The sequence below is a fragment of the Aspergillus saccharolyticus genome, assembly GCF_003184585.1.
Source record: "Aspergillus saccharolyticus JOP 1030-1 unplaced genomic scaffold BP01scaffold_21, whole genome shotgun sequence".
In the NCBI taxonomy this organism is placed as follows: Eukaryota; Fungi; Ascomycota; class Eurotiomycetes; order Eurotiales; family Aspergillaceae; genus Aspergillus; species Aspergillus saccharolyticus.
Genome location: NW_020290631.1, coordinates 282,210 through 298,755, shown reverse-complemented (window position 1 = coordinate 298,755; position 16,546 = coordinate 282,210). Strand labels below are relative to the sequence as shown.

Genomic DNA, 16,546 nt, shown 5'->3' with positions numbered 1-16,546 from the left:
CGGCGATGATCGAGTGATTGATTACCGAAGCAAGCTTTCATCATCGATGCTCAATCGGATCTTAGTTATTCCGGTCGGGAAACTTTTTCGAGCCGAAGGACTCGAAGCTTCCAAACGTCTTCCCCATCAGGAGGCGGTCGATGCTTCAAGTCAAGAAAGGTCTCCCCCGGTGGTTCTTCTTCTCTCTCAAATCAGCTTCCGTGATTTCAAATTTCTCCTTCTCATACCTTCATTTCACCATCCTTATATTTATTTGATGCCCACTTATCTCCCACGATGAACGCTACATCTGCCGCCATGCCTAAAGCCGCGGCTTTCCCCGCTCGTTTACTGCGGACTTCGCGGCAATACTCCAAGCAGAACCCGTCCACCAGCATTCGGTCCTCAACCCCCGCCCGGACCTATCATGTCTCGACTGCTTCTTCCAGCAGCAAGCGTCTGCGCGATGGTGTTTCTAGCAAGAAGCAGCCTGCATTTCTTTCTTCTAGGGTAGGTCGTCCCTTCATTGACCAGCGAAGTCTTCTCGTGAAGCGGACTGTGAACTGACCGGGAACTCTTCCCATGGCAGGTTTTCCATACCACTGCTCCGCTCGCCATTTCCGATCCTTACAAAGTCCTAGGAGTTGACAAAGGCGCTTCGGCTTCCGAAATCAAGAAAGCCTACTATGGAATGGCGAAGAAATATCACCCGGATACGAACAAGGAAGCCGACGCAAAGGAGAAGTTCGCCGAGGCGCAATCGGCATACGAACTATTGTCTGATCCGAAGAAGCGCGAAAACTACGATCGGTTCGGCTCCGCTGCCTTTGATCAGAATGGCGGTTTCGACCCCAGCGGCGGAAACCCATTCGGTGGCGGCAACCCCTTCGCCGGCGCTGGAGGCTTCCATGGCTTCGGCGGCGGCTTTGGTGGAGGGTTCTCTGCCGACATCAACTTTGAAGATCTCTTTGGCGCATTCACTGGCGGTGCTCGCAGATCTGGTCGGGGTCGTAGGGGTCCTTTCCAGGAGGTTCTTGTCGGTGAAGACATTGAGGTTCAAACCAGCATCTCCTTCATGGAGGCTGCGAAGGGCACTTCTAAGGACATCGTGATTACACCCCTGAAGGAGTGCGACACCTGCAGTGGTGAAGGGTTGAAGAAGGGCGCCAAACGAAGCCAGTGCCGTCAATGCAATGGATCTGGTACACGAGTCCACATGATGCAGGGTGGTTTCCAGGTGGCAGCCACATGTGACGCTTGCGGTGGCCAGGGCATGACCGTGCCCCGAGGATCCGAGTGCGGAACCTGCAAGGGCAACGGTGTGGTCAGGGACAAGAAGACTGTTCAGGTAGACATTCCGGGAGGTGTCGAGGATGGTATGCGTTTGAGGATCTCTGGGGAAGGCGATGCCCCACCCACCGGTACTGCAGCTCCCGCAGGCTCCCGTACGCAGCGCGGTGACCTCTACGTTTCAATCCGGGTCTCTCCTGATCATCGGTTCAGCCGCGCTGGATCCGATATCCTCTACACCGCTTCTATCCCCCTCACCACTGCTCTTCTGGGTGGTGAAGTGAAGGTGCCCACCCTGGATGGTGAGGTCAAGGTCAAGGTCGGAACTGGCACTGGCACTGGCGATCGCATTACTCTGTCTGGTATGGGCATGAAGAAACTGGGTGCTCGCAGCCGCAACTATAGTCCCACTGGTGACTTGAAAGTCGAGTTCAAGGTTCTCATGCCTAAGTACTTGACCAGTAATCAGCGGACGATCCTTGAGGTGCTCGCGGACGAAATGGGGGATACCACCGCCAAGCGCATCATGGATATCCCGAAGGATAAAGATGGGTAAGTGCATATCAGCCGGACTTGATTGTCTTTAGTTTCGTATCATCTGACCGATTCTCAGTGCCCCATCCAACCCGACCGGCTCGGCCGACGACTCCAAGCACCCGGGCTTCCTCAAGTCCGCTTGGCAGAAGCTTATGAACCACTCCAAATCAGAGGAGTCCTCAACCCACAACAAAGACGGCAACAAGACCGATGGCGATAAGAAGTCGGGCTCGAGCTGAAATCGCAATGCGAATTGAACGCTTGCACAATTGGTGAAGGTCGTGCTCCCGCGGACGACCTCTTTCGTTTCTTATTTGTATTTATTTCGGACGACATCATAGCGCCGGCGACATTTGGGGTTTTATGAGCAATGCTGCATGTTTGGGATGATTCTTTGTTATTTCATCTTTTATGGATGGTGGCGCTGCAGTTGCGGACGTGGATAGAGCACGTTTCGCACTGATCTGTAATTATATATTTGTACTGTACGACTAGAAAAATCATATCAGACCCTCTCTCCTTCTCCATGATTGACTGATCAACGGGGCGGGGCTGGCAGTTGAAAAGGTCGAATTTGAAGTCAGTTATATGACCCGTGGCCTGTCATCAAAGCACTCTTACGGGAAGCTCGAGGAAGACTCGGACAGCCGAAGAGTAATATTATGTCGCCAGGCAAATAAAACAGCATGGCGTGAAATGAGCTTCTGATAAAATATATTGATGCATTCTGCTGGCAAATGATTCACCCTCATTGATCCTTTCTAGAGTCGCTCATTGCGATTGATACTATCTCTGACGGATCACAGCACCGATAGGTAAACGCTGATTTATTTTCAGAGCAATCCGTCGATGCTTTTCGTAGGATCCAGTATTGTATTCTTTGTTAGCCATGCAAGCATGTGGTCTGTGACAATCCAAGTATATGGGTTGTGCTGTCTAACGCAAATGACTAGACAAGGCAAGATCCAAACAAGACATACGATGCAGGTGTCATACCGTGGTAGTTAGACTTATACCAAACTACTCTCCAGTGAACCAGCGTGCTCAAGAAGGACATCCCGGAATACCCGTAGAAAACAGCCCAGAACAGCACCCATAGTAATCCTGAGAGGAGTCCGGGTAGTCTCACTGCGGATGCACCCCACGACGAGGTCCCTCATCTTAGATCACAGTATATAGGCCCTTTCAAGAGGTGAACAGTTGCGGCAGATTGTCCTGCACGCTCGATGGTAAGCTATAATACACACAATAAATCAGCCTCCTACTAGACATATCGTTTGCGAGGTTGCGAACTGAGAACAGCAGAGTCTATGGATGAAGAGCACATCTCTTATAGGAAAAGGTCACTGCGCAAGCCCTGACACAGTATCTCTGAAGGCTTGGCTACAAGGATACAGGACGAGGGATCTCCCAGTGCAAAAGCTCCTTCCAGTCAGCAACTCTTCGAATATTCTCAGATCTGAAGCACGCGTGCAACTCTATCCGCCCTACAGTCAGTTTCTATCTTGCTGTGCAACCCCTATGAGGCTGTTTCCCTCTTTCGACTGACAGACCGTGCTTCAGACACGTCGTGCAGCAAAAATGAAGCCTACTCTTGTTCTCACCACCTTTCTTACGGCTTCCACCGTCTACCATGAGGCGTTGTTCCAGTTACCGAACATACGGTAATAAGGTATATGTGGGTCCATACTTGCGTACAGTTCACCAATGACAGCCAGACGGAAGTCCGGCCCCGAATGCGGATCTTCAGGAAAAGAATGTATTGGGGGCTGAATCGGCTAAGCTGCGGTTACTAACCAGTACTAATAGCTCTACTACAGTAAGCTGTAAGCTGAGGGCTACGTCCCGGGAGGGTGGATGTTCCCGGGGAAGATTCACTTTTGACACCCTTCAAATCTTCAATCGACTTCAGTTTCTTCCATGTCCTTAGATCTGTTGGAAATCTTTCCAAGTGCTGAGTAGGACAGGCCTGCATTCGAATGCTGATACGAGAAGGAAGCTTACAACTGAATATTCTCCCCTAAGATCAAGAAGAATTAGACCATTTAGGTTACGTAGTCTGGAAGTGGGACGAACCCGAGGCAAGTAAGAATGCCAGCGGCGTCGGTCAGCGTCGAGTCGTGCATTTTGGGTAGGCTCCGAATCACACACACATCCCTAACATGCTGGTGAACCAAGACGGTAAGTTAGGTAGCATTTGAGGAGATCCTCTCCCCATCTGTTCTCTACCTGATTTCATCGGAAATGGAAGCCCCAGACTCTGTGTGCATGACATCGGCGACCCAAGCAACCCAAGTATGACAGAGCCCTCGCAGACTCTACTGCTGCTCGGTGTCATTTGTGCGGCCGACCAGGAGGTCCTCGCTCCCTCCTGTCGCGGCCGTAACAGCCTTACTCTCGACCACATTCTCTCCTTCACGGACGAGAAGACTGGACAGACCCGATGCTGCCACGAAGGCACCCAGTACGACGGGGAAGAATGCGTCTTTGCGGCATCCAAGTGCCCGGACGGGTTCGTACGGCACGGGGATCGGTACACCTCGAATCGACCCCGGACTATAATCACGGGTACAACTATAAAGACGGCTTCTGTGTAAGCCGGGAGCCCCCAAGCTGCCCGGATGGGACTGTCGTCCGCGGCGATCACTGCGGGACCGAGGATGAAGCCAAGTGCGGCGAGGGCTACGAGCTGCAAGGCAACATCTGCATCTTCAAGAAACTCTATCAGTGTGAGAGCGGGGGGCATTTCAACGGATGGGCCTGCGCTAGTGATCGTACCCCAAAATGCCCGGATGATTGCACATTGAACAACGGGTCGTGCATCCAAAACGCGCCGCCTAAGTGTCAGCCGGGAACCCAATACGACAACCGCCGTGGTCCCTGCGTGGCGACGCAGGGTTCGAGCTGCGAGCAAGGTACTTCAACCCCACCACTCGAACCTGTGACTGGACATTCAAGCCCGGGGAGTGTCCTAAGGGGACTCATCTGGAAGGCAACCGGTGCGTACTCGACCAAGGCCCCGTGTGTCCGAGCAAAAATACCGAAGTCTCGCGGTCCCCCAGCAATGGCACCGTCCGCTACTGTCCGCAACGCATGGTCTTCGACGGCGAGTTGTGCACCTCGACGCCGGACAAGGATGGCAAGTGTCCCGACGGACAGCGTGCTCTTCGCGGCCCTTGCACCAAGCAGACCAACCCCCCGTCCGACTGCCCCCCAAATTACAAGCTGGATAAAGCTCAATGTGTCCTGCAGGAGGTACCGCAACGTCCTGACCCAACGCATCATGAAGATGGCCAGTGCGTGAAGAAGATCAGCCGGAAGTGCCCGGATAACGGCATCGTGGTGGGTGACGATTGCGTCTACCGGGAGAAGCCGGTGTGTCCGGTTCACACGCGATTGGAGGGCGACCTTTGCATCGGAGTCACAACCCCTGTCTGCAAAGACCATGCTAAGTGGGATGGATAGCGCTGCGTGCTAAGAACTTCCGGGCAGTGCGATTCGGGCGTGCTCAAGGGGTAAGACTGTATCACGACGACGCCGCCGAGCTGCCTGTCCAACACGACCTTCGATGGCGGCAAATGTCTCTCGCCCAAGGGCCCTAATTGCCACGATAACGCGGTCCCCAGTAAGGAGGGCTGGTGCATCATCAGCCGAGCCCCAGTGCAAGAACAGATTCAAACTCGACGGTGCTCACTTCGTGGCCGATCGCCCGCCGCGCTGTCCATATGGGACCAAGCTGGATGAGTCGGGGCATGAATGTGTCTTGATCAAGGAGCAAATGCCTGGATGGGGAGGTCTTCAATGGAAAGCACTGCGCTTTGGCGAGCAGTCAATGCATCGACTACCAGTTCTGATCCCCAGTGGAAGAGTGGACAGAGTTCGACTCTATAGAAGCATCGGTGATCGAAAAGTGATTGAAACGAGCAACGCAGGAATTGAGAATCAAGGCAGTGGTTGAGCAAGCCCCTAAGGTATTGTATTTGTGCTCGGAAAAATCACTAGTAAGAGACAGGTAGTGGTGAAGGAAGAGGAGGATATCTAGTATCAATATAAGTATGACTACGGAGTACACCAACTTCAATCATTTCCGCTGGCATCATCTCTTTGAAGCGCTCTATCAGTATCTGAGTCATAACAAACAGGGCCCTGGAAAGAGAGGAGTAGTAGTGCGTATTTTCATTATCGTTTTTAGTCTTATATGAAGTATTCTCGATATCGAGCAGATTATTCTCATACTTATAGCTGAGTATCTGTGCATATTTGTTGTCAGGTCAATTGACAGGTGGGCGTAAACGCTGCGGCTTCACCGCCGTCGTCATCGGGCGGTGTTACTGCCCGGCCGTGTGCTGCCTGGCATCCAATCCATCCATCCATTCCACCATCTCGACAATCCCGACCAGCCACCACAGGAACATCCTGAATTCTACGTACCCCACAGTCCCGTCCTTTTTCGCCTCTCATTCCAACTCCTCCACTCCTCCATACCCCTTCCTCTCCATCGCAATCATTGATAGACACCTCCTTTAACTCTTCTTGTGCTGCCTTCCCTTACCTTTCGCTCCCCGTTTCGTCTCCGCCTTTGGATGGGAGCTCCCCGCTCCTCCCTACATGCAAGATGGTTCAGTCGCCCATGATCTCGTGTCCGCTGAAGCAGACCAATGAAATTGATTGGATTCGGCCCCTGAAGGACTACATTCGCCAAAGTTATGGTGAAGATCCCGATCGCTACAGTCAAGAATGTGCCACCCTCAACCGGTTGCGCCAGGATATGAGGGGCGCGGGGAAGGATAGTGCGACGGGTCGCGACTTGCTGTATCGCTACTACGGTCAACTCGAGCTCCTGGACCTGCGGTTCCCAGTCGATGAAAACCATATAAAGATCTCTTTCACCTGGTACGCATCGCGACCCTCCGCCATACGTTCCCCCCCTAAATCCCTTGTGAACGACTATTGAAGATGTTAACTCCGCATTGCTTATTAGGTATGACGCTTTCACCCACAAACCCACTTCTCAATACTCCCTCGCCTACGAGAAGGCCTCCATTATCTTCAACATCTCCGCCGTACTCTCTTGTCATGCAGCCAATCAGAACCGCGCCGAAGATACCGGCCTCAAGACTGCCTACCACTCCTTCCAGGCCTCTGCTGGCATGTTTACCTATATCAACGAGAACTTCCTCCATGCACCCTCAACCGACTTGAACCGAGAAACTGTCAAGGCTTTGATCCATATTACCCTCGCGCAGGGGCAGGAGGTTTTCTTGGAGAAACAGATCGCCGATGACAAGAAGGCCGGGCTGCTGGCGAAGCTCGCCAGTCAATCAGCCTACCTCTACGCCCAGGCAGCGGAAGCGATCCAAGAGTTTTGCAAAGGGGTCTTTGACAAAGTCTGGTCCATCGTTGTCCAGACCAAAGCCGCTCATATGGCCTCCGTCGCGTCGTATTACCAGGCTCTGGCGGACAGTGAAAGCGGTTCCCACGGCGTGGCCATTGCTCGTCTGCAATTCGCGGAGAAGAACTCGACAGCAGCTCTGGGGTGGGCCAAGTCCTTCCCCTCATCGGTCTCGCCAAACACAAATTTAAGTTCGGAGTCCGGGACCAACCTGCTTGAGGTGGTCAAGTTTCATCTAGCCAATGTACAGGCGAAGCTTGCGGTCTTCAAGAAAGATAATGATTTCATTTACCACCAGCCCGTTCCTAATGAGGCAGGCTTATCCGCGGTCGCGAAACTACCAGCGGCAAAGGCCATCCCAGTCAGCGAACTCTATCAGGGTCAAGACATTCAACGGATTATCGGTCCGGATATCTTCCAAAAGCTGGTGCCTATGTCCGTTACCGAGACAGCCAGCCTTTATGATGAAGAAAAAGCCAAATTGATTCGGGCCGAAACCGAGAAGGTCGAAATGGCGAACGGAGAAATGGCTGCCAGTTTGGATTATCTAAAACTCCCCGGGAGCTTGAACATTCTCAAAGGGGGAATGGATCAGGAGATGGAGGTTGATGAGGATTTCAGGCGATGGTGCCAAGAGCTTGCTGGTCATCAGCCTTTCATCAAAGCACTTGACGAGCTACAGGACCGCAAGACGGAGATTCTTGGGCAGTTGGACCAGTGCTCGAAAAAACTCGACCTGGAAGAAAGTGTCTGCGAGAAGATGCGCTCCAAATATGGCGCCGATTGGAGTCAGCAGCCGAGTGCAAGGCTCAACACTACCCTGCGTGGAGACATTCGATCATATCGGGACACCATCAACGAGGCCAGTGCAAGCGACGCTCAACTACTGTCTACCCTGCGGCGGTATGAGGCTGATTTCGATGAAATGCGATCTGCCGGAGAAACCGACGAAGCTGACGTGCTCTTTCAGCGAGCGATGATCAAAGCGGGGTCAAAGCATAGCAAGGGAAAGAATGGAATGGGAAGCCCATACGCCTCCACGCAGGAGGGAAGCCTGCTGGATGATGTCTACGATGAAAGCAGCCCCTCCGTATCGGAACAGATCGCGCGGGTGGAGGCCATCCTGAAGAAGCTGAATCTGGTCAAGAGAGAGCGATCTCAAGTTCTGAAGGATTTGAAAGAGAAGGTAAGTCATCATCAATATAAAAGCAAAGCGCTGGGGCTGAGATTGTTATGCAGGTTCACAACGATGACATCTCCAACGTTTTGATCCTTAACAAGAAATCGATCACTGGGCAGGAAACCCAGCTTTTCGAAGCTGAGTTGGAGAAATTCCGCCCGCATCAGAATCGACTGCTCCAGGCCAACCATAAACAAGCTTCACTTATGAAAGAGCTGACCAAGATCTACGGGGATTTGCTCCAAGACAAGAGAGTGAGGTCTGAACAAACGAAGTACGAAGCCATCACACGTCAACGCAACACAGTCATGACTCGGTACAAGAAAGTCTATGATGCTTTCAATGGTCTACTCTCGGGAACAACACAAGCTCGGACATTCTACACTGAGATGGCCGACACGGTGGAAAACCTGAAGAAGAATGTGGAAACCTTCATCAACAACCGTCGATCCGAAGGTGCCCAGCTTCTAGGCCAGATTGAACGCGAGCGCGCTAGCAGTGCCACCGAGCAGGAGGACCGCGAGCGGGAGAAATTACGGCAGTTGATGGAACGCCTGTCGACCGAGCCCAAGGCATCCACACCTGCACCGCCTTCAGCAGGGGCAATGGCTCCCCCGCCCCCATCCAAAGCCAAGTCGCCGCCTCCAGCGGTGCAGACTCCCGCCTACAACCCATCTCTTGCCTCTCCGAAGAACTCACCGGCTTTCCCACCCGGACAGCAGCATGGCGTCCCTCTGTCCCATTCGCCAGCACCCTATGGGCAATATATGACTCATGGTGCCGCTGGCATGCCCTATCACCCCGGACAGCCATATCAGCAGGGGGCAGCAGCACCCTTGTCGGACGGTTACAACCCTATGGCGTACCCTGTGCCCCCGGCTGTTTCGCCGCCTCCGGCCCAGTTTTACTCATCTACCCCTACCCCGTTCAGCAGCTACAGCGGGTCTACACCCTCTGCCACTCCATCCGCCTTCCTACCACAGGGCTACGTCCCGCCTCCTCCGCCTCCTCGACCCCAGCAGACCAACTACCCTGCGGCTTCAGGGCCCTTCCCTTCCGGCCCTGGCGGCTACGCTCAAGGGCGACCATACGGCACGAGTCAGCATCATAAGGCTCAGTCTCAGTCGTCGCAGTCACAGGGCCAGTCGAGCGCATCGACCGACCCCTGGGCCGGACTCAACGCCTGGAAATAAGACGCCCTGCCCAGTGTCCTAGTTGATATCTCGATGGACGGGTCATCATGAAGTATGATAGACGCATGGAACGAATCACTGAATATCTTGCATTAGGGCGTTTTCTTCAGTCTAGTTGTTTGTTAGTGCAACATGAATCTTGATTGTATGCTCCGATTTGTTCAATTCATTCTTCGTTGTCACTCTTCCTGGTAAAACGAGTCGTGTCGTGTCGTGTTGCTTATGTGGGGTCTTCGGTCGGCTATCTCATTCTGCTAGTATCCAGTTTTCTATCCCTGTGATATGTAGGCCATGTTATGTAACGATCTGGAGCGCAGGATGCTATTACCCCACGGGTCATAACATAGATTTGCATAAATCAACAGTGGTTGTAGATGTGACAATGGCGAGAAGACAAAATCGCATGCAGGGTCTACAACACTCCACCGCATTCCCCCCCGCCCCCCAGGTTATTCGTGAGTGGCCTTCCAAAGCATTAAGTAGCCCCTGGCTGGGTTGAGTTCATATTATTGTTGAACACGGCCAGAAAGGGTGATTGAACACCTACAGATATGATACGTTTTCTTCTCAGACGCCAACACGAAAGGACTCGTCCGACCAGAGATCCGTCCGTGCAAGGCGGACCCGACCTTAGGGTTCCACTGCTCAATATCACCGACGGTGATGCCGTGACTGTTTGTGGTCACGGGAACGGTTAGTAGTAAAGGCTGGGGACGGTCACCTACACAGTAGTAGTAGTAGTCTTCTCCTGCCAGGATGTTGGAGGTCAGCTACAGGCATCAGTCGGGCGGTGTCTTTGATTTGTTTCCCTGTTTATGCTTCATGCTCCACAGACACAGATCAGACACCATGGAAAGGAGAACCTACCAGAGTTGACCGGTGTATTCCACTCAAGAAACTGGGTCGTGCTGATACCGAACTGGGCCTTGAATTTTTCTGCACGAGTCCCCGATTCCCAAAAAAAAAAGGGCAGAATTGGCGGCAATTGGCGGCGGTACTCGTTTGCTGCGGTTGATATGAAGCAGATGATGACGATGATATTAGATCTCCTGATCTGGCAGTACTGCTACAAATGACTTGCTGCCGAGGGGACCAAGGCCATATATGCTCCATGCAAGGTGTAGCTGTGGGCGCAGAAGGAGGCCTGCTTTGAGTGAAGTCGGTGCCATCATGGTCGGTGCCTGAGGCCGAGTTGTTCTAGAGGCGCTCGCCCCCCTAACACTAGTATCAGCCTCTATGGTGGACGTAGAAAATACTCTGGAATTCTGGGATTACTCAGTGAGTTCTCTAAGTTAGTGTATTTCGGAGGTGGTCAGAGCACTTGGTGCGTGTTGAGTGAGTGACTAGTGAGTACCCAGGAGTACAGAAGCTCTCACGTGCTGCTCTGACAAAAAGTGGTGATATCTGCCTGTGAAGTGCATTAGCCGCCACGAGGGCCTTGTCTGTGGGTGTCTGTCTTCCTCAGCTAGAGGTGTTCCAAAGTGTACTAACCCCTTTGGGCGGCTATATGGGGGTGGGTTCGTTTAACTACAAGTCACGTTACTGTCACTCGCAGTAGCTAATCAGAACTCAGAAACAGGTATCTTCCAAAGCGCTAACCAATCATCGTTCGTCGCCCGCGATCAGGCCCTCATAGACGTTGCAAAGCACTAACAAGGCAAGCAAACGGGACTAAGTTGCAGCAAAACATCTCAGTAATGGTACGTACTCCTAGATGGGTGCTTTACTTGCCGTACTATAGTTACCCAGTTAGTCCACAGGCAACTATTGAACAAGATTCCATGTATAACTACGGAGACTACGGAGTAGGTTATGGAACTGCCGGGACCCTAATGTAAAGATCATGATTGGCTGCATCATCAGCCCCGTCGATTCAAACAGGAGGGTTCGATTCGGGTTTCTCCTCGTCTGAGTGGAAGCTTCACTTTCCAACATCAAGATGGAAAAGTCGAAAGTCTCGTTGCTTGTCTGAGAGTAACAAGAACAAGGCAGTATAGTTCGTGCGTGGGGGACTGAACACACTGAGGCTGATGTTGTTGATCACTGCGCTTCTTTGTTTGCTGTAGATGACGACAATGGTGGTGATGAAGACTCAAGTTGGGAAACCGGCCGCTTGAACTATACAGACGAACCACCGTCACTTATCTGGGCCAGGCGATTGGATCCAGGTGTACACCCCATACACACCATCCAGCAGGCGCAAGGTGAGATAGATGGAAATGTTCGCTCTTCTTCGGCCTGCACCCCGGGGCGGTTGGTTGTTTGTACAGCGTGGCTGGTTCCCAGAGCTGGTGCCTGCGCGATACGCTCGGGTACGCTGCAAATCTAAGGACATCCGCGTTGTTCCGTCATTGCGATTAGTCCCGATGGTGTCTACCCAAGCCTGGCATTGTAGTTGCGAATGAAATTGTTGAGTCCGGAGGGGGAAAGAAGAGGGGGAGGGAAGATGAGTCCTTCCGGGATTAGAGACGGGAGGAGGGGGAGGCATATACGGAGTACTCCGTACTTAAACAGTCTGGTGTGGGAAATTTCGGAGAAATCGCGGGCGATGGACGAGCGAACGGGGACGGGCTTCGAGAAGGAAGTTGGGCTGTGCGTCTGCAGTAGTTTGTGGGATGCCGTGCGATGGAATGAAGATTTGAGGCTATCATCGGTTGAGGCTACCGTGGAGATTGACTTCCTGTGTACTCCGTACAGGTTCATTCTAATCTTTATCAGTCAGGCAGGCACCGTCAAGTCAGGCCGCCATGCGTTTTCCCTCAGGTTGTTCATTGGATCTTGGAATGGTTGCATTTGTTCTGTTAGTACGGGAGTAGATTAACTAAATTAAGAATTAGTAGTTAGTATGTAAGTTACCTAGTTTGATGACTAGTACTAACAGGTCCTGGTAAGGAGTGCTCCGTAGTAGTCGAGTGACTTCATAGTAAGTAGAGAAAGTTACCGAGTGATAAGTTGTTCGATGTGATGTTCCATCAACCTTCTTCTTCTACTTGCCTGCTCCGTACTTGCCGAGTCCTCCTCCTCCTCCACCAGTCTTCATACTTAACTTAGCATTTTCCCCAGTCCTAAGTAGTTATAGGCGGCGAATTTGTTTAATGCATCTGCAGGTGATGATTTTGCTCTGTATAATGCTATCACTTGCTATTCATCTGTTTATCAACTGATTCATGAGCTCTCTACGCGTTTCCATAGTTCCTATAGTTCAATCACTCAACCAATCCTTCTGTCTTCCTTTCATCTCTTTTCCTTTGCTCTTAATTCCCAGCCCGATCAGCCTTAGACAGCCGAGCTACGACGGACTAGTCTCTCATGCTGTGTCTGTTCTGCTCTTCCTCCTCGTTGTTCTTCCTTCCCCTCCCCCTCCTCTCCCTTTCATCTTCGATTTATTTCTCGCCTCCCTATGCTTGGTGTTTCTGATTGCCTTGTCGCTCCTTGTGCAGTTGATCTTCGCTGATCAATCCACCGCGACAGGGACCAGCAACCACTTTTAACATCACTAGGTAGTTACGATCGCCAGCGACGACATTGTGTGACCACTCAGTGGGACTGGGCAAAGGCAGCGCCTACCTTGGCCAGCAACCCAAAATTCACACCGACTTCTCCAGGGTGATCGATTTTCTCACTTATTTACATATCTATCATCTCTACTGCCGGCACTTTATTTGATTCATCCGAGTCTTCTCCTCTCTCGTCCATCTCGTTTCATATCGTCATCCCCTGCAGTCCGTGGGTGTTTTGTCCCCCTTCAAACGCCCTGGTTTTGCTTTTTGGCCCCTGGTTTCCTATTCTTAAATCCCTTGCGGCCTTGACACCCACAGATTGACCGTTGGAATTATTTTTTTTCTCCATCTATCTCGTTCGCTCTCTCCCCGTATCTGCTCTGATTTGTTGACTCATTGCCCGTGCATAACTACTTATTCTGTGAGTGTGGTCGAGAACCGTCACCGCTGGTCGCTAAAGATCCTGTCGGCAAATCTTATGGACAGCTTCGTCCCAACCACCTCTCGGGAGCCTCAGTTGTTCTCTACCGTTTCGGATGGCTATTTCGATTGCAGACAGTTCCTGTAATCCAATGATGAGTTCATTGGGACTCTTGTTGGAGGAAAAAGCCGACCCCCCACGTCTTAAGCAGAGCATGTGGCATCGTCTGGGCCTTCGTCGATGGCTGGGCCGCGAAGATCGAGATTCCCCCACAGGCAACCATCATGGGGGACTACGACCCCCCACTACTAGTACCACACAACCCAATTCACCCACCGCCCACAATAATAGTCACCACAACAACAACAATCACCATGACGCATCGTCATCTTCTTCTCCCCTTCATCCAAGCAGGCCTCATGATAATCTCACCCGTCGACTGTCTCGCAAAGTCGGAGTGGGACTGCCGCGGGCAACAACATTCAAACGACAAAATTCCGAACGACGCGACCGACTCTCCCCCACCGAGGAACTTGAACCCCGTCGGACAGTATCCGCCGTATCTGCCGACCGACGTCGCCCCCTGAGTTCTCAGTCCCAACGAACTACTCGATCTCCACCGCCCACCCTCAACCCCAGAGTGTCCGCTCCCGAGGTTCAGTGGCGCGTCGACCCGGACGAGCCCACGGTTGACCTTCTTCCCGAGACGAATGAGGGTAACGCGATCCGCTCCGAATGGAACCCCTTTCCTCCTGACGTGCCAGATGTCCCCGAGGAGCCACCCGCCGACTCGCTCGAGATGGAGCTAGAAAAGCGCTGGATTTTAAATTTGAGCATGCACTTTCGGGACCGCTCCGAACGAGAAAAGTTCTTCGTCACATATGCAGAGACGCCCAACCATTGGCGGAGAGTCACCATATCATGCGATTATCGCGGGGCGCCGCCCGATTCTCTGGAGCACGACCTTAGAGAATTACGCTATCAACGCGACAAGTGTGCCCGCATTTACGAATCTCTCCGCGAATCATTGCCCGAGATCCAGTTCTACGACACGGTCACCAACTTGAAACTGGAAACTCGAGACGGTCGGCTGCATGTGCATGTCACGGAGGATGTCAACGAGATAATTCCCTATCCGCCGGTGTCATGTATTGGGCACCTCCCAGAGGCACGACTCGTGCCCGAGAATCAACTCCATTTTGAGGCTCATCTATCTGGATTTGTGTATAATGTGCAGCTAGATGGCAAAGCGTACATCAAGAAAGAGATTCCTGGACCCGACACGGTCGATGAATTCCTGTACGAGATCAACGCACTTCATGCATTGCAGGGATTCCCTGATGTGGTTCAGGTGGAAGGGGTGGTGGTGGATGATGATGAAGAAATTGTAAAAGGGTTGCTGATCGGGTTCGCCGAGAAGGGAGCATTGGTTGATCTTTTATATGAGAATCGGGGGACAATAACATGGGAACGCCGAGAGCGCTGGGCAAGGCAAATCGTCCGTGGACTATGCGAGATTCACGAAGCTGGCTACGTGCAGGGAGACTTCACGCTGTCCAACATTGTGGTGGATGCGGACGACAATGCCAAGATCATTGATATCAATCGCCGAGGCTGCCCCGTGGGCTGGGAGCCTCCAGAGATCGCAGCCAAGATCGAGAGTAATCAGCGGATATCCATGTATATTGGCGTGAAGACTGATATCTATCAGCTGGGAATGACTCTCTGGGCCTTGGCCACGGAGGAAGATGAGCCGGAGCGTCAGCCACGACCTCTAATGCTAGGGGAGGATGTGGAAGTGCCTGACTACTACCGCAGGCTAGTTTCGATCTGTCTGAGTCCGGTTCCTCGACATCGACTATCAGCAAAGGAGCTGCTGGGACTTTTCCCTCGCGAGCGAGGAGCAGTGTCTTCGACGGTGTCTCGTAAACCTCCGACTCACACCGGTTTCGGGGTAGCATTCCCAAATAGTGCTCTTCCGATGTACGACGCTCGAGCGGCCTTTCTCTCCCGACAAGGTCTGCCGATGGATAGTGGCAGAGACAACTCTGATAGCCAACAATTATCAGGGCGCACTTACTCGCAAGATGAGAATAGAATTCTTGGCTCTCCTTCTCGCAGCGAGCCATACGCCGAGATGAGAGATTGGGAGCAGTCTTCAATGCACGAGGGCGTGGCTGCTGATGGCAGGTCAGTGCCGTTAGAGTACCGGAGGCTAAGTGGATATGCATACTCGGGTTCGACTGCAGCAGGTGTTCTCTACCCAACGACCTTGGAGAATGGTCGAGAATCTTATGGTACCACTCTTCGGAGTCTTGATGAGAACGACGTTGGCTTCGATGCAGGGATTGACGAAGGCTATGCCAAATATGCTACAGACCACGCGGATGATGTGCCCTCGAAAACGACCCGCTTGTTTCGCGAACTCGAAGAGGTAGATGGAGATGGTCATTCGGCATACTCGCTAAAGCCTCCTTCAGTCAACACCTGTTCTGAGAACGGGAGGCTGCAGGAGTCTCCAATCTCCTCGGCGGCAACGCAAGCAAGTGATCTGTATCCGGCTCCATTGGCAGATCTTGGTCGTGCTTTCATGGATGACACAGACTGGTCCGTGCAAGACTCCTCGCGTTCCGTCTCTTCGCTCATGCATTCCATTCTACCGATTAATCCTGCGGCCACCTCTCGCGAGAAAAAGCAGCTAGACGCCGAGGCTGACCAATTCTCACACATCAGCATTCGGTCCGCTTTAGGTTATGCTCCCCGCCAGAGCCTTCACGAAGCAACGAATTATTTATGTGACTCCCATCTACCAATCAACCCAGCACTCGAAGAAAAGACTCCGGCGTGTGTTTGACACGTGGTAAAATGCATCTAGATAAGCCCTTCACAGAAAAGACGCAACTTGCTTCTACTCATGTTTGTGGGTCAGGCATGGGACTCACCAACGCGCGATACCCTTAGTAGTTTTGCACAGTACATTCACCTCCCTCCAAGCGACGGTTTGATCTTTTATCCTTTCTTCTTGAGCGGGCACGTGGCGAGCTGGCGTTGCGC

The 16,546-nt window shown here is 52.3% G+C and overlaps 2 protein-coding genes across 2 annotated transcripts; both read left to right on the top strand.

The window, feature by feature from the left end:
- The first annotated feature begins 135 nt into the window (after positions 1-135).
- BP01DRAFT_416761 (BRO1-domain-containing protein) lies at positions 136-9,906 on the top strand. The gene is made up of 6 exons (XM_025579219.1): positions 136-489; positions 569-1,821; positions 1,883-2,029; positions 6,397-6,699; positions 6,788-8,384; positions 8,438-9,906. Exons 1-6 carry the CDS (start codon positions 277-279, stop codon positions 9,569-9,571), a joined length of 4,647 nt encoding a protein of 1,548 aa, XP_025430253.1. The 5' UTR covers positions 136-276; the 3' UTR covers positions 9,572-9,906.
- Positions 9,907-13,646: 3,740 nt separating this feature from the next.
- Positions 13,647-16,346, top strand: BP01DRAFT_383761 (uncharacterized protein; the record flags this gene model as incomplete). Its single annotated transcript, XM_025577442.1, has 1 exon — positions 13,647-16,346. One exon carries the CDS (start codon positions 13,647-13,649, stop codon positions 16,344-16,346), a length of 2,700 nt encoding a protein of 899 aa, XP_025430252.1.
- Between the last annotated feature and the right edge of the window lie 200 nt (positions 16,347-16,546).